Raw genomic sequence first — 20,481 nt, 5'->3', positions numbered from 1 at the left:
GTGAGAACTGAGGCCCCACCAAAAGACATTTCGAAGCACAATCAATCCATTTCTATCCTCCTCTCAACCTCCACTCCCACATTTTTGGACAACAAAAATTCTTAATTCAGTAAATTATTCCCCCCCTCCTCCCCCATCAAATTCAAACCTGGTATTCTCAGGTCATTCCCAAAGTTCCATTCTGGGGGTTGACGAGAGGGTTCCAAATGGTGATACCCAAAGCAGGCTTTTGGGGGCCCAGACCCCAAGGGGCACTTCTCTGTAGGGCAGTTAGCACTCAGGGCTAGCATTTGCTTGTTTTTTTCTTCTTTTTTTTTGAAGGGCCCTGAGGGTGAGGATAGCAATCAGTTTGGAGGCCAAGAGGTTTACTCTTACTTATTCCTGTGGATCCAAAAAGTTTCTTGTTTTCCTTTTTTTTTTTGCAGGGGGTTGGGTGGGGTATTCCAGACCTAGGTGGGCCACACCAATACCAAATGCAGAGAGGAGCCAGGATGGAACTGGCCTCCCCGCTCAACTGAACTGGGAAGCAATCAACGCATGATAATTTGTTTATTGTTTCAATCAAATTGTGTGAGGGGGAAAAATCTAAAAAAAAAAAAAATCAAAGCAAACCCTGCATCATTCTATTTGAAAATCTGACTAGTATTTGAAATCACCTATCATTTCCCGCTGGGGGATCCTGACTGTTTTTCTGCTCTTGGGACTAGAACAAGGCCTTTGAGACAAATGACTGATGGGGAATTATTCTGCCTTCCTCTAGAAATGGTGGTGGGTTGAGTTACTCCGGGCAACAGGCCCCAGCAAGAAATTAATAGAAGTGAAAATCCCTATAGGCAGAGGAGCCCCTTCTACCTATGGAAAGGAAGCTTTATTACAGAGACAGGTTAACAGAGAAAACACAATTTCATTTGCCATAATCTTTACAGAAAGTCTCCAAAACCAGAATTAAGAGCACAAGACACCCAATATATAGCAAGAGCAACTCGACGGCGTTGAGTTCACTGTTCGTGCCCCTTTGCCTCAGCACTCCACGGGACTGGTGGCACGGGTAGGCCAAAGGAGCACCCTAGCCCTCTCCCTTTCCTTCTTTCTGATCCTTCCCCACACTCACTCCCCACTTGGACAGAAGGTGGGGCTGGAGCTGGCTCGTGATTCAGGGAAGGCTGGAACACCCCTCATCTTTCTCCTTTCCCCAGATCCCCAACAAATCTCCCTGAGGTTTCAATGAGTCCGCACCACACCTGTTGCACATGCGTGGGCCAACAAGGTATGATAACGACTCTCTTCCCCTTCTTCCCTCCCTCTCTCCTTCCCTCCCTCCTCCACTGTCCTCCCCGAACCTCTCGGCCAGACAACTCAAGCATCCTGTCCACCCTGAGAGGACCTCTGAACCAAGGCAACGCCTCTTGCTAGTACCTGGAACCAAATGTGGATGGCAAAGCAAAAGGCAAAAGGAGCAGAACACATTATATCTATATATAAAATTCGATTTTGAAACATGGATACAAATACTCATTTACAATATATTTCAACCCTCTGCGGCAAACTACAGAGAATTCGGTGCGCCATCTCAGTGGGCAGAAATGGGAGATTCTGCCTGCTGTCTGTCCCTCTAGTGCAAATCCTGTCCTTTTGAATGCACCCTTTTCTCAGCAGGGCTTCACATCTTTAGCTATGCTAGACACTGATGCCAGCAGATGCAAAAGCCAAACCCAGCTCCATTTTCAAACATGCAACGATGGAGCTTCGGGGATTTGCTCAGCAGCTACTAAAAGAAAAATAAAAGCTAATTCAGCTAATTTGAAAAAAAAATCACGTATCAAAGGACCCAGAAACCCAGTTTTTTTTTCCTCCAAATTATATTTAACTTCTCTAAATGTGTAAATTGTGAAAGAAAAAATATCTTGTAAATGAGTCATCAGCCAAGTCCTTTTGACTTTGGCTGCCTTATCAAAGAGCGGCCTCTCTCTCTCTCTCTCGTTCTCTCTCTCTCTCTCTCTCTCTCTCGTTCTCTCTCTCTCTCTCTCTCTCCTAACAGTTTTGGTATCTTAGCAAATACATTTGTTGTCTTTGGCTACATAGAATGGTGCATCCATTTCTCCTGCTCTCTCCTGCTTGAAACTACCTTCAAAGAGATGAATATCAACAGTCCAGCTGCCTATAAAAGGCCAACTTCCTTTCATAAGAAACCACACATCCACCACGATTATAGTAAGTGTCCAGCTTTGGACTTTCAAACTGTGCTTGAACATTCCTGCGCACCCCTCCCCACCTCAGGCAGTGGGACAGGGCTGAGTGGGAGCCCAATAGGGCCAAGGGTCCTCTCACCTAGAGGGGACTGGGTCATGTGCGTGATGAGGGTGGGGTTGCAGGGTGCAGGGGAAAGCAGAGGGAAGGAGATGGAGAGGATGGGAGAAAGGGCAAGAGGAAGGAAAAAGGGAGAGGGGGAAAGGGAAGGAAAGAAGGAAGGAAGGGGAGGAAAGACAGAGGGAGACACAGATGGAGAGAATAACTAGGAGCGTGGATGGTGACAAAAGTGCTGGGGTTTGGGCAAAGAAGGAAGGAGGGGACCAGGACCTTGGGTGCCATCAGGATTGAGCAGAATTAGGAGGCTAAGACAGTGTCTGTCTGTGGGCTACTCACAGGACCAACTCAAAGTAAGGCCATTGGAATCATGTCATGTCCATGTGCACTGAGGTCTGTTCTTGCCTCAGAAGGCCCAGAAGACTCCATCTAGAGGTCTGTGTGCATATCTGTGTGGCTGGATGGACAGAGGGTAGGCCAGGGCAGCATCAGCACAATGCCGTTTCCCAAGCCTGACAGTTACCTCAGCAACTGCCGAATGGGCAAGTTGGAGAACTTTTTTTTTTCTATTCTTTTTTAGAATCCCAGTGAACATATAGAAAAGATATATGCACTGCTGATACATGATAGGATCTTCCAAAAATTTTTTTTCTCAGAGTAATGTAATTAAAAAAAGAAATAAAGAAAAAGCAATTGAACTATTCCAAGTGTCGATGACTACTGGAGGGCACAGAAAAGGTTGCAAGCCAAAAGGTCAAGCCCTGCCCCAGATCAGAGGCTGGCCTGGCACCACACCTGGGCACCATGCAGACAATGGCTGAGACAGGAAAGAGGATCTTCCTTGCTCGATACTGAGTATGCCACACTGGCCAAAATGCACAGCTACAGGGGACACCCATTGTCTGCCCCGGAAAGTCTCTTCTTCTTTGGCCTTCCTTTTGCACCCCCTGGCTCACTCTTGGGGGGGTCTCTGCTTGGCAGGGCAATGCCATGGAGAATGGTGAGGCTGGCCTCACGGCTTCTTGTCCTTCGACACCTGGAGTGGGCCTCAGCCCCTAGTAAGTCTTTGCATCATGTTGAGCACTTGCAAAACAAAAGCCTTCCTTCCCAAAGACAATTGCCGCAACTCCAACAATGATCAAAACAAAAACAAAAACAAAAACAGCCTCCCCCCCAACCAAAGCCATCCCCCTTTGACCTAGGGGGGAAGGAGGAGAGGGCAGAGACAGGGAGAAGCCAAACCAGACTTTCCCTGCAGCTTTGGATGTTCTTTCTTCCCAAACCAAAGCTCAAGGAAATGGATTTCAGTGTGCACGGCTTTACTCAAACTGGACTTGGTGTCATTTCTTAAGCCAGAGTCATCCAGTTATAGCTGCTTGTTAATTATACTGCTATTTCTTGTATTTTTGGCTTTAAAATTATATATATAGGTGTGTGTGTGTATATATATGTATATATATATGTGTATATATATATATATATGTTCACATAGACAAGATTTAATCAGGAAATCCACAAAGATGAAAAAGCTGGTACTCAGAAATGAAGACGAGCATCTCTAGTATTTACAAGGAACGAAATAAAGCCAAAAGATAAATATCCTTTTGGAAACAGTTAGTAGTAAAGGAAACTATTAAAATGTAACCTAGTTTAACTGAAAAGAGTGGTGAATTACTCCTTTTGGTTTTTTTGGGGGGGGGTTTTGGTTTGTTTTCCATTAAAAACAGTTAGAAATGATGCTGTGAGTTTACATAAACCACATGTTACTGTGATAAAGAAAACTGGGATCTGCCTATTCTCCCACAGAAAGGGAGCCCATCCACTTGCATTTTTCCCAGCTGGGCTTGCTAAAGTAGCAACGACTGATCTCAGGCTCCCTTCCCTCTCCATATTCAAAGAAGCCTACAGGTAAAACTTCAGAAATCAGGATAGAACACCCTTGCTGGTTCGAGATTTTTGGAGCTATCTTCTCCATAAATGTGATAATGATAGGTTAGCCAAGGCTGGCGGTTTGATGGTTCCCACATCTTGAACTTAACAGGTGGAGAAAGCAATAGGGGTTCAGAAGGGGAGGTGGGCAAAGCTCCCCTGTAGCAATAAGGCCTTGTGGGGTATAGGGCTGGGGGATACACAAAAGTCATCAGAATGGGAGGAGGTCCTCTGAAGGGCACCATCCCAGCTGGGAACCCTGACTGCGCAGGTGGCTGCAAAGACCCCCTTTGCAAAAGAGGCACTGGTTTCAGAGGAAGTCTTAAGGGCTCCAGCTAACCCCGGATGAGCAGAATGAAAACAGAGAGTCTGTCCTTAGAGGGAGATTTTCCCCTACCTCCCCCAATCCTCCTGGCAAGTGGCCAATACCATGGCCAGGCATAAGCAGGCAGTGGGTATTGTCCCTCCTAGCCTCTGCCTTCACCCTGCTCCACTCATGCTGCAGACCAGCCTCCTCTTGGAGTGTCCTCTTTTGCTGTAGACTGTGAGTGATGATCTGGGCTGACTAGGGCATCTGGGGGATGTTCACTGCCAACTGCCAGTTTCTACCAGTGGTCTTGGTCCTGGCATATCCACTTTTTGTTCTCATATTGTGCCCTGGCCACTCACTGATTTGATTCCAAAGTGTCAGGGAGTGTTTACTGCAGCTCCCAAAGCCCTCTACAAGAGCTGGACGATGGGATCTTCCCATGTGTACCAGCTTCCCTGCCTTTGGCCAGTACAGAGCCTGGTCAGGTGTCCATGTTGTCTGCTGATGGCCAGTTTCAGCAGTCTAGCTCATGACTCTAACTCTTTCCAGTTGATCAAAAGATGCTCCGGATCTGAGACTGTTGGTGCCAATCAGCCATTGTCGGGAGTCCCTTGGCCTCAGGGCAGGCAGACAGAGTGCTCAAAGCCTACTGGCCTTCTTGGTTGTAACTCTCATCAGAAAGTCTGGGTAAAGATGCTGGGGCAGGGAGTAAGTCACATCCCATAAGCAAAGTGGAACTTAGTGACCAGACCCAGAGGGGAAAGAAGGGAAGTGGGGGTCCTAGGGCCTTGGTGAGGTGGAGAACTTCGTTGGGTCTTTGGAGGAGGTGGGCAAACAAGGATGGGCAAAAGCCTTGAGCAGGGGGAACGCCCAGTGGCACCTATGCTTACCCTGGGCTCAGAAGGTGGCTGGCTCCATTTCTTGTCCCCAGGGATAGCCCACAATTTGTTCTTGGCACACCCAAGGCAAGACAGAGCTGGAGAACAGAGAGGTTCCCACTGAGCTAACCTTATTTCAGCCTCTTCCATGCCTGCTCAGGTTTGAGTTTTAGCATGAGGGAATGTCCAAAGCTCTCAGTAGCTGCTGAAAGCCAATGTGGAATGGTCTCCTCTCCTGAGGGCTGGGGCAGTGAAGAAAGGAGAGAAGGGAGGAAAGGGCGGGGTACAGGGAGCACTTGGGGAGGGCACTGCATGGCACATGCACAGAGCAGACAAAGAATATCAGAGCAAAGTTTTGGACAAAAAGCAGATTCAGTACCATTAAGTGCACTGCAGTGGGACTTTCTGATCATCCAAAGACCAAAACTAGATGTATGGGTATGCACATATGTATGCGTACATGCTCAGTGTGTGTGTGTGTATGTGTGTAAGTATGTGAAGGGATGGGGCTCCTCTTCTTTCCCCTCCCCAGGTCCATCACTGGGGAAATCTCCTGAAGGCCACTGGTGGCAGAGTGGGTGCTCCAGGTGAGAAATGCTAGCACACACATACACCCACATATCCCCCAGGAAATACTTGGGGTTGTTGGTTTGTGTGTGGGTGTTTGTGTGTTTGTCTTTTAAGGGAGGGGAACTGCAGTGAGGTTTTCTTCCTGTCCCCTTAAATACCCAAGATTTGTCATGGTGTTAAGTGAAGAAAACGGCCATGTGGCCATCAGAAAGACATGACTGGCCTGGGCATGGCCACAGGACTAGCGGCACATATTCAAAGAGATACTGCACCAGTCAGACTAAGCAGTCAGAAGGCGCTAAGGTAGGTGGGAAGTTAGAAGAAGAGAGGCAAAAAGGAGGCTGTGGAACAGAGGACGGCAGTGAGGGAGGACAGGGCAGAAGGGAAGAGAAGCTTAGAAGGTAGTAAGGAGTTAGGACTATCTCCAGGACACACTGTACATCAATAGAGGGAATTCCCCAAGGCACTGCAGAACAGTAGTGCAGAATTACAACAGGCAAAAGATGGCAGAAAAGGGGGAAGGAAAGAAGGGCTTGCAAAGCATCACTGTGTGTGGAAGTAGATGGGCTTGACTTTTCCAGAAAGGATCTTGGGCACTTGTACGGAGATGATCTCTGCCATCATCTCAGGAAAGTCCACGCTCACCATGTGTGACTTGATTAGTAGGTCAAAAGTGAATTGGTGCAGTTCTCTGGCAATCTGGAATGGGAAGAGGGTAGGAGAGGGAGGTTGGAATATGAGGCCCTACCTTCATTCATCCTCCTCAAAGCAACTCCCTATGGGGGCACAAGTAGGCAGGCAGCCAGGCTGTCAGGCAGGGGAGGCCTGGGCTCCTGTCCCTCTGGGCCCTTGTTACTGGGCACGACTGAATCATCTCAGACCTTAGCTCCCTTTCTCCCAGAGTCTAAGGGATGATAGGTATCAAACATTCTCCCTTGAACTTCCAAAGACTCTCAAGGAATCCCTTGTGCCTTTCGAAGGTCCTCAGTTCTAGAACCAGTGACCCCCCACCCCCAACTTCTACCAGGTGGCATCCTGTATTCTGCCTTAGTCAATATTTAGGAGTCTTGAGCAAGGGAGGAAATCCAGATCTGAGTAGTCTGAACAATTCAACTGTTTGCAAATCTTTGCCTGATTCCCAAACTCTGTTCCTAATGGCCAGCTCGGATGCATTGGTCTGCTTGTATTTCTATTTTGACCATTTGGTCAAAACATCTTCTTCTCTGTGTCTATCTCCTTTTCTGTATTCCTTCCTGTCAATTTCTTTTTCTCTCTCTAGCCTTCCAACTCTCTCAATTTGTGTTGCTCTTTCTCTCACTCTCCATCCCATCTCTGCCTCTCTATCTCCTTCTCTCACTCTGTCTCCATATCTGTCTCTCTCCATCCCTCCCTCCCTCTCTTTCTGTCTTTCACTCCCTTTCTGCCTCCCTCTCTCTGCCTCTCCCATCTCCCCCACTATCTCCCTGCCTCTTTCCCCTCCCTCTTCCTCTCGTCCTCTCCCTCCTCCCCCTCGCCCCGCTCCCCAGCTAGATCAGACCACTTACAGGCTGCACGGAATCCAGGAGTTTGGTGAGTTGGTAAAAGCGCCGTGAGCAGGAGGTTGGATTCTTTCTCTTGCAGGCAATTATCCGGTCAAGCTCTTTGATGTAGTTCATTCGAAGCTCGTCGAAAAATTTCTGATTCTTCAGTCCATCCACTGGAACTGATTTGGGAGGAATTCAAAGCGGGGAGAGGAGGAATCCCAAGCGACCATTAGAAGAGGGTGGACACAGCGATGTAATTAAGGTGGCTGGGGTGGAGGGGTTGGCTCAGAGGGCTTACTGTTGCTGGGAAACCAAAGATTCCATTTCTTATTATTTAAAAGCTTGATGGGAACTTCTTATGCTTTCTGGAGGTGAGGGTGGGATGGCCAAGGCTGGCTGACCCCAGTGGATCTGTCCCCATTTTCTAAAATTCATCGGATCCCAGATTTAGGGCTTGATGCAACTTCAGAGATCAGCTAGTCCAATGCCCGCATCCCACAGATCATTTCTGCCTTTCCTCAAACAAAATGCTTCATTTCTGGGCTCCGGGCATTTTCTCTGACTGTTCCTCAGGCCTGGAATGTGCTTCCCCCTCCACTTGGACCACTGACCTCCCTGGCTTCCTTTAAATCCCACCTAAAATCCCATCTTCTACAGGAAGCCTTTCCCAATCCTTCTTAATTCTAGTGCCTTCCCTCTGTTAATTATTTCCTATTTATCCTATCTATGGCTTGCTTTGTAGATATTTGTTTGCATGTTGTCTTCCCCGTCAGATTGAAAGCTCCTTGAGGGTAGGAACTGTCTTTTGCCTCTTTTTGTATCCCCAGTGTTTAGCACAGTGCCTGGCACATAGTAGGCACTTAATAAATGTTTATTAATTGATCACATGTGGTTTTCTAAGTCAATATGTGGCTGTAAGGTTTAGTGGCAGGTTTCTATTTGAATTTGACACCACTGCACCCACATATCTTAATGAGATGTTATCAGAGGTAATCAGATGAGATGGTATCTAACAATACCTCCTCAATCTCACACTTCTGAAGTTGATTTATATGACCTGAGTGTGAGACTTTCCATTTAACCCTATCAGATCCCATCTTTTTGGCATCTTGACTTTCATTCATTATGTCAGCCATCCCTTCTGGCTTTGCATCTTCTTCAAAAGCAATAAGCACGGTACCACCTATGCCTCTATCCAAGCCACCGATGAAAATGTTAACCAATGGACCGGTCAGAGATCCCTGGGGCACCCCACTGGAGACCTGCCAAGTTGACATGACCATTCTTTGAGTTTGGCCATTCAACTAGTGCTGAACCCATCCAACTGTACTACTCTCTAACCCACATCTCTCCGTATTCTTTTTAAAAGGAACAGGAGAGGGCAGCTAGTGGTGCAGTGGATAGAGCACCAGCCCTGAATTCAGGAGGACCTGAGTTCAAATCCGGCCTCAGACCAAACATTTGACACTTACTAGCTGTGTGACCCTGGGCAAGTCACTTAACCCCAATTGCCTAAAAACAAAAACAGAAAAAAAAAATAAAAGGAACAGGAGAGACTTGGCCAAATACTTTCCCCAAATTTAGGTAAAGAGCTGATCCTCTCACTTGGTAAACGAGTCAAATAAGGAAATGAGGTGGGTCTGGCATGCCCCACCCTTGACCATGGCTTCCCTTTCTAGATGGTCACTAGCCATCAATTTAATAACATGCTCGAGCCCAGGGGTGGGGAACTCGAGGCCACATGTGGTCTTCTAGGTCCTTGGATACGGCCTTTTGACTGAGTCTAAGTTTTACAGAACAAACCTTTATTAAGGGGATTTGTTCTGTGCAGTTTGGATTCAGTCAAAGGGCCGAATTTTAAGACCTAGAGGGCCACATCTGGTCTTGAGGCCCCAGGTTCCCCACTCTTCCTCTAGAATTTTGCCACGAATCAAAACGGAGCTCAATGACCTATGGATGGCAGGCTCCAACCTCCCCTTCCCTTTTGTCTCTTTTCACAGTGGAAAGAACTTTGGACCCAGAGCCACAAGACCTGGTTTCCAATCCTGCCTCTGCTATTCACTAGTTGTGTGATCTTGAGCAAGTCACACTTCTGTGCTCTGAGTCTCAGCTTCTCTAGCTGTCAAATGGAGACGATCAAACCTGCTCTGGCTACCTCTCAGGGCGCTTGTGGGACAAATGAGAGCATTGGCAAAGCACTCTGAAAAACTTAAAGCATTCTATTAATGTCAGTTATTATTGTCATTCTCATCATCATCGTTATAAGCATCAGTGATATAAGGCAAGGGCAGAAGTAGATGGGGTGGGGCAAGCTCTAGTCTACCCCCTTCATTTTATAGAGGAGAAAACTGAGGCCTGGGGAGGGGAAAAGACTTGCCCAAGGTCACACATAGGATCCTAGGTCTAGAGCTGGAAGGTACATTAGAGGCCAGCTAGACCAAACTTTTCATTTTACAGAGGAGGAAACTGAGGCACATAGTAGTTAAGTGGCTTGTGCATTGTCATAAAGGTATTGTCAGAGCTGGGCCTTGATTCCCATGACTCTGAGTTCAGAGCTCTTTACCACAGCACCACGCTCCCTTTTGGGGTACCTAAGTCTTTCATCTAGCTCTGACCTTGGTGAAATGGATTCATCCAGTGACATGAACCAAAATGGTGGTGATCAGGGGTGCTTCAGGACCATCCGCTCTTTTGTTTGCTCTTGATAGAAAAAGAAACTCCCTCTGAGGTCCATGTTAAAAAGCGTCAGGTCTCTGATGCTCCAGGGGAATATACCTGGGGGTGGGGGTGGGGAAAGAGAGAAGCACTCACTAATACTGAAGAGCAGCAAGGCCTTCATGCACAGAAACTCCTGTGGTGTAATCTGGAGCCAGCCAAACTCCTGGGAGAGATGTCTCATTCGGACACACTGGCTGTACATCCTTGACTTGTGCATCCGATATCTGGGAGAGGCAGAGGGGATGAGGGTGTGAGAAATGCCACAGAGGCTCATGGGTCCCAAGCCAGTTGCTACCACCCCATTCCCTCCCACCTAACTAAAGGGGATTCTATCAGAGCAGGCTGGAGGCAGGATCTTCCAAATCCTAATCGAGATTCTTCTCTCTGCTGGTGGGGAAAGAGGGAATTTTGAGGGCCCCTTCCTGCTTCCTGGGAGGAAGACAGGAAGTGGAATCAAATGAAGCCAAAGGGAAGACCACACGGGCTCCTAGGCCCAGCCTAGGCCTAGCTCCTGTAGGCGGAATTGCCAGAGCTTTTGGACATCTGATCTCCTTTTGCTCAGTGGTTGGCCAATATAAAATGGGAAGATTTAATGCATCCCCCACCCCTGCCTTGGTGCCAAAATGTTCCCTCACCACACCAGAAAGATGGCAGATTCTTGAAAAAGCTCACAAGGGCAGTCCACTGTGCCCCTGTGAAATTCAGCTTTTGTATCTCATAAGCCATGTCCAGAACCTCCAGTCTATGCAGGCTTTGGGTAGCACAGGATAAGGCCATTTCCAGAAATCCCAGGAAGTGCCTGCAGGCCTACCCAAAGGAAGTAGGGGATAATGACAATGGAAAACGAGCTCAAAAGCAGACAACTGAAGGCCCATGACTGGAGTCCCTGCAAGATGCTGCTCACTCTGGTTAGGCCTAAAGAACAATCCTCGGGAGGGTATTAACTTACCTGTGGGAGACAGAAGCACCAAACCCCCAACTTAACTGGCCCTTTCCACTACTCTGATCTAGAAAGTGGCATTCTAAGTAACTCTTTAAATGCCAAGGAGAAACAAGAGAGGGCAGGCCCAGGACATGGTGAATGAAGCCTATTGGGAGTTAGGGCTGAACTTGACCACAAATGATGGTGGCCTGGCTGCTGCTGGAGGGAGCTGCTTAGAGGGCCTTACTCCTCCTGCTCTTCCATGCCACAGCATACCCTGTCACACCTTGCTGAGGGTTTGCTCTTAACGGAGGAGGAGAAAAGGTGGGGTCCTGTTCTGGCTCTGGCACTCAGTGTGGACAGGTGGGTTGGAGGCTCTCCCCAGGTAGATCTATCCATCTACTGTCCTGACCCCTCAGACATTCCATCCTTTGGTGGGGGGGGGGCTGTGTGTGTGTGAGATAACATAAGCGGCCACTCTCCTCAGCCCAGGGTAGCTCCTTCACCCAGCATTTAGGATTTGGAGCCACAAGGGATCTTAGAGGGTTTCTAATCCCACCTTCTCATTACTTTACCAAAGAGGAAACTGAGGCCCAGAGAGGGGAAGTGAGGGAGGTAGGCTCCAAATCCATATACAAGAAAATCAGAGGCAGCCCATGGCAGAAGGAGGAAGAGGAAGAGGAGGAAGAAAGCCCTTCCTTCCAGGGACACTTACTCATTGAACACCAGGTCAGGAGCAAAGTAGAGCATCCTGGAATTTACGTTGGTGAAAGATCTCCAGCCCATGGCAAACACCATAAGTCCCATCCAGGAGTACTGGATAACGGCCATCTGGTCATCCACATGTAGGTTCCGGAAACCTAGGAAGATGTCAGAAACAAGGATTAGAGTCCTTTGAACTGAGGCCTGGAAAGGGACAAAGGACAGAAGATGCTAGCTTAAGAGCTCAAAAGGGACCTCAGAGACCACTGACCCCAAACCCCTCTTTTTTTTTTTTGGTAAGGCAATTGGGGTTAAGTGACTTACCCAGGGTCACACAGCTAGTACGTGTCAAGTGCTTGGTCTGAGGATGGATTTGAACTCAGGTCCTCCTGACTTCAGGGCCAGTGCTCTATTCACTGTGCCACCTAGCTGCCCCCCAAACCCCTCTTTTTACAGAAGAGGAAACTGAGGCCCAGTGAAGGGAAGCCACTTGTCCCAGGTCACAGAGCTAGAAATAAGTAAGCTACAGTGCTGAGATTTGAACCGAAGTCTTCTGGAGCCTTTTGGAGCACTGAACTTGGGGTCAGGTCAATAAAAGTTATGGTTCAAATCCCACTTGGGATGCTAGGTGTGGGACCCTGGACAAGTCCCTTCACCTCTCGATCTCTAAAAAAAGAAATTGGATTTGATTAGATGGCCTCTGAAGCCCTCCCAGAGCTACCATTCTGTGTTCTAAGGCCCATTCCAGCTCTGACATTCCCCGGAATACTCTATTGTGTTCATAGAATGTCCCAGGGGACAGAGGTCTGGTCTGGAGGTCAGGCCACTTGGGGCCAATTTTTAGCTCTGCCCCCAGGGCACTGCCTGTTCCCCAGGGAACCCTCTGGTTCACTTAGTTCCTCATTCAAGAAAGGATCTTAGATGTAGAGGGCTAGAAACGACCTTAGCGACTACTAAGTCCAATTCCCTCATATGACAGATCAGGAAACTGAGGCCCAAGAGGGGAAGTGACTTGTATAAGGTCTGAAAAAAGCTGTGGCTCTAGAGATGGAGGGAACCTCCAAGGCCATTGAGTTCAAGCTTGTTATTTTACAAAAGAGGAAACCAAGGCCCCAGAAGTCACTTCACCAAGTGACTTGCCCAAGGCCACACAATTAATAAGCAGCAGAAACTGGATTTGAATCCAGGACCTTGGACTCTAAATCTATCGCTCTTGCCACAGTATCAAGTGATTCTTATTTTGGGTTCATGGAATGAATGAGCTGTCAATCCTTTGAGAATATGGCTTCCTGGGCATTATTTCTGGGCTCAGAGAGGCCAGAGTGTGAAAGAGCTGGATTCTGGAGGAACGGGACCCCACGAGTGCTGTCAGCGTGTGTGTATTCCTATGTGTACCACACATGCACACGTGAGGCTCGAGGTGTGCATGAGTGCATGTGGAGATGCCTGGGGAATTACACTGTACACGAGATCAGGGACAATTGTGAACGCTAATGCTGTTTATATGGAGCCAAATTAATTTGGCTCAGTTCTGTGAAAGGACTTCTAATTAGTCATTTAGGAGAACAGTATACCATTTAGGGCTAATTACCATATGTAAGGTAACTCCTGAAGTGGCCTAGCTGAGCAGTGGATCTTGCCCAGGACCACCTGGGCAGATCTTACTGCTGACATAGATTCACTGTAGGACTTTGGGCAAATAGCTGAACCTCTCTCAGACTCTGAGAGTGAGCTAGCAACCTAGAGGTGGGATGTGCTCTGCACATGAGAGAGCTCCCACTCAGATCCCTGTAGTATTTACATAAAAGAACAATGATATGTGCTGATAGAGGGTGTTAGATTCATTTTCTTCTGATTTTTAGGTGATATTACTCTGTCCATGTATGTTCAGTCTTCCATTAATCTGATAGCCTGGTACAACTTGAGGGAGGTGGCCTAGATAATTTCTAATGTCTCTTCCAGGTATGACATTCCATGTTTCCATGGTCTAAGGACCCTCCCAGCTCTGCCATCCTCTGTTCTAAGGGCCCTCCCAGCTCTGCCATCCTCTGCTCTAAGGGCCCTTCCAGCTGTGATATCCTCTGCTCTAAGGGCCCTCCCAGCTCTGACATCCTCTGCTCTAAGGGCCCTCCCAGCTCTGACATCCTTTGTTCTAGGGCCCCTCCCAGCTCTGACATCCTTTGTTCTAGGGCCCCTCCCAGTTCTGACATCCTTTGTTCTAGGGCCCCTCCCAGCTCTGACATCCTTTGTCCTAAGAGCCCTCTCAGCTCTGACATCCTGTGTTCCAAGGGCCCTCTCAGCTCTGACATCCTGTGTTCTAAGGCCCCTCCCAGCTCTGACATCCTCTGTTCTAAGGGCCCGCCCAGCTCTGACATCCTTTGTTCTAGGGCCCCTCCCAGCTCTGAAATCCTCTGTTCTAGGGCCCCTTCCAGTTCTGACATCCTTTGCTCTAAGGGCCCTCCCAGCTCTGACATCCTTTGTTCCAGGGCCCCTACCAGCACTGACTTTCTCTGTTCTCAGGCCCCTCCCAGTTCTAAAGATCTCCCCTATTGTGTTGTCTGGTGGAAGAGTCCTGGTACCCCACCTGCTGCCCTGCCTGGCTGTCCTCCCTCGTCTTCCCATCCCCCTTACCAGGCAGGGCCTTGGCCCACTTGACCACATGCACCAGCTGCCTCTCTCCCAGCTCATTCAGGCTGGACAGCAAAGCAGCGAAGGAGTCAGGCTGGTTGTTGTCATGGCCAGCACACACCACGCCTGGCTCGATGGCCTCTAGGACATTCAGGAAAATGGGTTGGCATTCATAGCCTTCAATGTGGGAAACTGTGAGCTTCTGCCCCTGATCCTCATTGGGGCTGGTGGAGCTGGAGGCCTCGCCTTCCTCCTGCAGCTTCAAGTTCCCAAGTTTCTTTAGCTTCCGGGCTATGGGGGAGGAAAAGGTAAGCATGGGATTATCACTCAGAGCCCCAAACAGCTGACAGTGGGACCTGTAAAGAAAGTCTCCAGGTAGCGCAAGGGCTTACTGCTCGAAGCCCAACTTCAGCCTGTACCCATCTGACCTGGAGTCAGAAAACCTGGGGCCAAGGCCCGGCTTTGCCACTTCCTAGATGGGGAACTATGGCCCACCACCTAGGGCAGCTAGGTGGTACAGAGCACTGGGCCCTGGGGTCAGGAGGACCTGAGTTCAAATCTGGCCTCAGACACTTGACACTTACTAGCTGTGTGACCCTGGGCAAGTCACTTAACCCTGATTGCCTTACACACACACACACACACACACACACACACACACACACAAGAATGTTAGCTCCTCAAAGCGGAGGGATTCATTTCATTTTGTGTATTTGTATATCTGCTCCCGAATGAATGACAATCTTGCTATTTTCCCCATTGTCAAGTACAGCATTTAGCACACAGTATGTTGTTGATTTCCCTCCTTCGAACCTCAGTTTCTTCCTCTGTAAAAAGAAGGAAGATGATTATACTTACACAGGGAGCTTTGTATGAGGCAAAGGGCAATGAACGTGTGGTCTCTCATTACTGTTCCCATCCTGAGAGGAAAGGGCTCTTGGACATGGACGGGCAGTGGGCACACTGCTGAGAGCCTTACTGGACCTATAAGTCACATCTGGAACAAAGTAGACTTGGAAACCCAAGCCAAGGAAGGCTGAGCCAGAGGGGAAAGAGTGTGAAAGGGAGAGAGAAGTGGTGGGAGCTGAAGCCTTGGCTTCTGTGGTGTGTATGGTGCTGCTGCTTGGCACCAGAGAAGGTAAAAGAGAACCACAGACAAGCTACCCACGGGCTAGCCCTGCCACCTCTGCCTCTAATTACGTGGTATAGCCTGGGGAAATGCACTTTCCCTCTCTGAAGTCTTGGCTTCTGTAATGGTAATCAGAAAAATTGCTAACCTTTCTATCTCCCACTGAAGTTTGATATTCACCTCTAAGGCCCTTCCCAGCTCTGACATTCTACGATTCAAGAATAATATCTGGTCCTTGCCCACAAGCATGACCTAAACCCAGGCAAAGTTGAACAAGTGGAGAGATCAATAAAATTCTAATCCAGTGCTAGACATCCTTCATGACCTTGATTAATTACCAAGCGAATGGTCCTCTCAGTCTGTTTTGGGAGCAGGGATGGCTGGGTGGGCTTTAAAGTTGGAGTAGTTCTAAATCACCAGTGACTAGAAAAATACAAACGAAAACAACTCTGAGGTACCACCTCACACCTATCAGGTTGACTAATAAGACAGAAAAGGAAAATAATTAATGTTGGAGAAGATGTGGGAAAATTGGAACACTAATGCATTGTTGGTGGAGTTGTGAACTGATCCAACCATTCTGGAGAGCAATTTGGAACTATGCCCAAAGGGCAATTAAACTGTGCATACCCATTGATCCAGCAATACCACTATTAGATCTGTATCCCAAAGAGATCATAATAAAGGGTAAAGGACCCACATGTACAAAAATATTTATAGCAGCTCTTTTAGTGGTGGCAAAGAATTGGAAATTGAGGGGATGCCCATCCATTGGGGAATGGCTGAACAAGCTGTAGTATATGAATGTAATGGAATACTACTGTGCTATAAGAAATGATGAACAGGCTGACTTCAGAAAAACCTGAAAAGACTTACATGAACTGATGTTGAGTGAAGTGAGCAGAACCAGGAGAACATTGTATACGGTAACAGCCACACTGTATAATGATCAACTACGATAGACTTAGTTCTTCTCAACAATACAATGATCTAAGACAATTCCAAAAGACTCATGATAGAAAATGCTGTCCACATCCAGAGAAAGAACTATGGAATCTGAATGCAGATCAAAGCATACTATTTTCACTTTTTTTGGTGGTTTTCTCCCTTTGTTCTATTTCTCCTTTTACAACATGACTAATGTGGAAATATGTTTGCTTGCAGTCTTGGGGAGAAGGAATGGGAGGGAGAAAAATTTGGAACTCAAAATCTTTTGAAAAATGAATGTCGAAAATGATCTTTACATATAATTGGAAAAAATAAAATACTATCAAATAAAAAAAAAAGTTGGAGCAGTTGTTGGAGAGGTAGAACAAAGTCCAAATGTGCCCAAAACTGGAGAGGTGGCAGTGGGAGGTGGTGAGAATGGGGTGGAGGCCAGGGAGGGCAGATGGCAGCAGCCATAGTAGGGAATATGGGGACCTTAGGGAAAGGCACACTCATGTGACTGGAAGAAAGGAACTGAGCAAGGTAGCTTTGGACTCAACTGGAGAGGGCCCTGAATGGTCCCTTAAGGGTCACAGTATAACTTGAGAATGCATTCAGTCACACACACTGATTAAGCACTGACTGTATGCAGAATACTGTGCTATTCAATGAAGGACATAGAAGGTACTGGTCCCTGTTTTTAAGGGGCTCAGAGTGTGTTTGAGGTGCAGGAGGGTCTGAAGGAGTGCCCAGTCGTTGCTGTGAGCCCGATGATGGAGGGGAAGCACCGGGAATGGGGCTGAACAGTAGGGTTGAGAGATAGGACCTCAGTTTCCTGTAAATTGAGAACTAAAAGGCCTCCAATATCCCTTATAACTCTCGCTCTAGGACGCTAGGTGTGATCTTAGGCAAACACTTCTCCTTGGGCCTCAATTTCCCCCTCTGTATACTACCTGGTCTTTGAAGGCCCCTATCATCCATGAATCTAGGAGCTCTCCAGGCCTTAGTTTCCTACTCAGTAACAGGAGGGGGTTGGACTCCATGGTCTCTGAGGACCCTGAGAACTCTAGGCCTAGGAGCCTAGGAGTGATCTCACAGCAGTTCCTTCAGCTCTCTGGCCTCAGTTTCCCCTACAGTAACAGAAGGGGGTTAGAGGGCACAGTCTCTGAGGCTTTGTCATCTCTAGGCCTAGGAGCCTGTGGATAACAAGTGCCTGTCCTTGAGCTGTAGGGCTGGGGTGGGAGAAGAGTTAAGATATTGAGGTAAGATTCAACAGCCCCTCCAAATTACATGAATAGCTAGTATTTATATAGTACCTTAAGAGTGCAAAGTGTCATAAATATGTTATCTCATTCGATCCTCACAACAACCCTGGGAGGGAGGTGCTATTATTATCTTCATTTTACAGTTGGGGAAACTGAGGCAGAGAGCAGTGAAGTGACTTGGCCAGGGCCAAACATTTAGAAAGTATCTGAGATGGAATTTGAACTCAGCTCTTCCTGACTCCAGGTATGTTGTTTCTCCTAGTAGCCTATCCTGCATTGGAGCCTAGCCACCCTACCACTTCTATGGGCTTAACGGTCCTTCCCAGTCCAGAGAGTGCTGGGCCTATGTGCCAGCTGTCATTCTGGGACCTGGTTTCGAGGTCTGGAAACTCTGTTTCAGGGCTGAGGGTGACACACCCTCCCTTGTCAGACCAGACCTGCTGCTCTCCCCTGACAGCGTCTCAGGCACCAAGCTACATGGAGCTGTGAGGCTGGTTACCTGGCGCCACACACAGACTCCTGGGGCCTGAATTGGGAACTTGCCTAGAAGCCTGGGGAAGGAAGGCCTGGCTTAGACCCCTGCCCACGAATCCCTTCCCAATGGGACCACTGAACCCTGACTTACAATCTTTGACTCACGTTGAGTCGAGGCTAGGAAGAGAGGAGGACCTATATGGCCAGTCGGGCCTAGTGGGACCTCAGGAGAAGCTAGCTTTGTTGGTGATCCTCCTTTGACCCGCCTGCACTAGTGACTGGCTTCCAGCCTATCTCCAGCTCTTGGCACAGTGCCTGACACATAATAGGAGATGATTGGGGGATGGACTAAAGTATTATGCATGCCCAAACCCTTTCCTATGCCCAGGCCACTATCTTGGTTTCAGACCCTTACCTCCATTACTGTAATAAGCAGTGTGGCATTCTAGATGGGACACTAGACTCAAAATCAATAAAGACCTGGGTTCAAATCTTGCCTCTGACATGCTGGCTGTGTGTCCCTGGGCCCCCTCAGTTACCTCAACTGTAAAATGCGGGGGGTGGCCTCTATGGCCCTGAAGGTCTCTTCTAAGCTCTAGACTTCAGATTCTCTAGGATTAGGGCCTTGCCTTGGCCTCCTAGTACCTGGAGCTGGGTCCTGATCCCGCTTTCCATGCCTCCTGGATCCTGAGGACCTACTTGTTCCCCTGGTGCCACCACCTGCTTGCCTCACAGGTCACTTGCTCTCCTACCTGCCATGCCCTCCGTCATAATAATCCCTTGTCTACTTGGGTTTCTTTTCATCCTCCTTTTAGGGATCTGGCCTCCTCTTTCTGTCCCCTCCAATCTATCTCTCAGTTCTCTGCTCAGAAACATTCAGTGGTTCTCTGTTGCCTACCTATATAGACATCCTTCTCTCTGCCTGGCATTGAAAGCCCTCAGAGGTAGGACTTAAACCCAGGTCTTCCTGACTTTTGAAACTAGCTCTCGGGGTGGAGCCAACATGGCAGAGTGAAAGCAGTGACTTGCTTCAGCTCTCCTCCAAACTCCTCCAAAAACCTATAAAAATGGCTCTAAACAAATTCTAAAGCAGCAGAACCCACAAAAAGACAGGGTGAAACAAATTTCCAGTGCAAGACAACCTGGATGGCTGATCAGAAAGGTATATCGCGCTGGGTGGGCAGAGGAGCGCAGTGTGGCATGAGTGTGCAGGCCACAGCGAACCTGACACAGGCCTCGGAGGACTGAATCGCAGACAGCTATGGCGGTTTCCAGACTTCTCAACCCACCAACACCAAAGACAACTTAGAAGGTCAGTGGGAAAAAGTCTGTTTCTGCGGTGGTAAGAGAGGAGTGTGGGGTCCCAGCCCCAATTCCCTAGCACGGCCCTGGGGCAGCGGCTGCCTCCTGAGCTTCTGGCCCACAGACTGAAGGGGAATCAAGTGGCTGGTCAGAGGAGAATTGCAGGGATCTCTTTGCCAGTGCTGAGGCAGGAATCTCTTGCTTTGCCCGCACTTGGATCTGGGTCACAGTTCTGAGGGGCGGTCCTGGGGTGAGGAGGAGCAGCGCTGGTGTGGTGAACTTGTAGTGGTAGTAGAGAGGAAATCCTCCTCACAGTTCCAAGAAAGAAAAGAAGGCTTGTGGTCACTTATAGACCAGAGCACAGGCCAGGAAAGGAGTAAACACCTTGCTCCTTATCATACCACCTTGGAAGAACTGAAAATTTACAGGTCCCTAGAAGTATCTCTGAAAACAGCTGTACATTCTCCAAATTGGAAGCAGACCTCTACCTTAATAAAGAGTTTATAACTCAAGTAATTGACTGGGATCATGAGCAAACCTCACAAGAAGTGTCAGACCATAGAATCTTTTTTTTTGGTAACAAAGAAGATCAAAACATACAACCAGAAGAAGACAACAAAATCAAAACTCCTACATCCAAAGCCTCCAAGAAAAATATGAATCAGTCCCAGGCCTTGGAAGAGCTCAAAAAGGATTTTGAGAAGCAAGTAAGAGAAGTAGAGGAAAAACTGGGAAGAAAAATGAGAGTGATGCAAGAGAATCATGAAAAACAAATCAACAGCTTGCTAAAGGAGGCCTAAAAAAATGCTGAAGAAAATAACACCTTAAAAAAATAGCCTAACCCAAATGGCAAAAGAGGTCCAAAAAGCCAATGAGGAGAAGAATGCCCTAAAAAGCAAA

At 48.0% G+C, this 20,481-nt stretch overlaps 1 protein-coding gene across 1 annotated transcript in view; it reads right to left on the bottom strand.

The window, feature by feature from the left end:
- Positions 1 to 812: 812 nt before the first annotated feature.
- AR (androgen receptor) overlaps positions 813 to 20,481 on the bottom strand; it is a 152,093-nt gene continuing 132,424 nt past the window's right edge. The window contains exons 4-8 of the mRNA XM_027839075.1: positions 14,488 to 14,775; positions 11,870 to 12,014; positions 10,326 to 10,456; positions 7,536 to 7,693; positions 813 to 6,690 (exon numbers count right to left, since the gene is read on the bottom strand). Coding sequence (XP_027694876.1) covers positions 6,535 to 6,690; positions 7,536 to 7,693; positions 10,326 to 10,456; positions 11,870 to 12,014; positions 14,488 to 14,775 — 878 coding nt within the window. The 3' untranslated portion in view covers positions 813 to 6,534. The remainder of the gene's footprint in view (positions 6,691 to 7,535; positions 7,694 to 10,325; positions 10,457 to 11,869; positions 12,015 to 14,487; positions 14,776 to 20,481) is intronic.

This window comes from Vombatus ursinus, unplaced genomic scaffold (genome assembly GCF_900497805.2).
Source record: "Vombatus ursinus unplaced genomic scaffold, bare-nosed wombat genome assembly UNPS02004677.1, whole genome shotgun sequence".
Classification (NCBI taxonomy): Eukaryota; Metazoa; Chordata; class Mammalia; order Diprotodontia; family Vombatidae; genus Vombatus; species Vombatus ursinus.
This window is presented reverse-complemented; position numbering and strand designations above follow the sequence as displayed.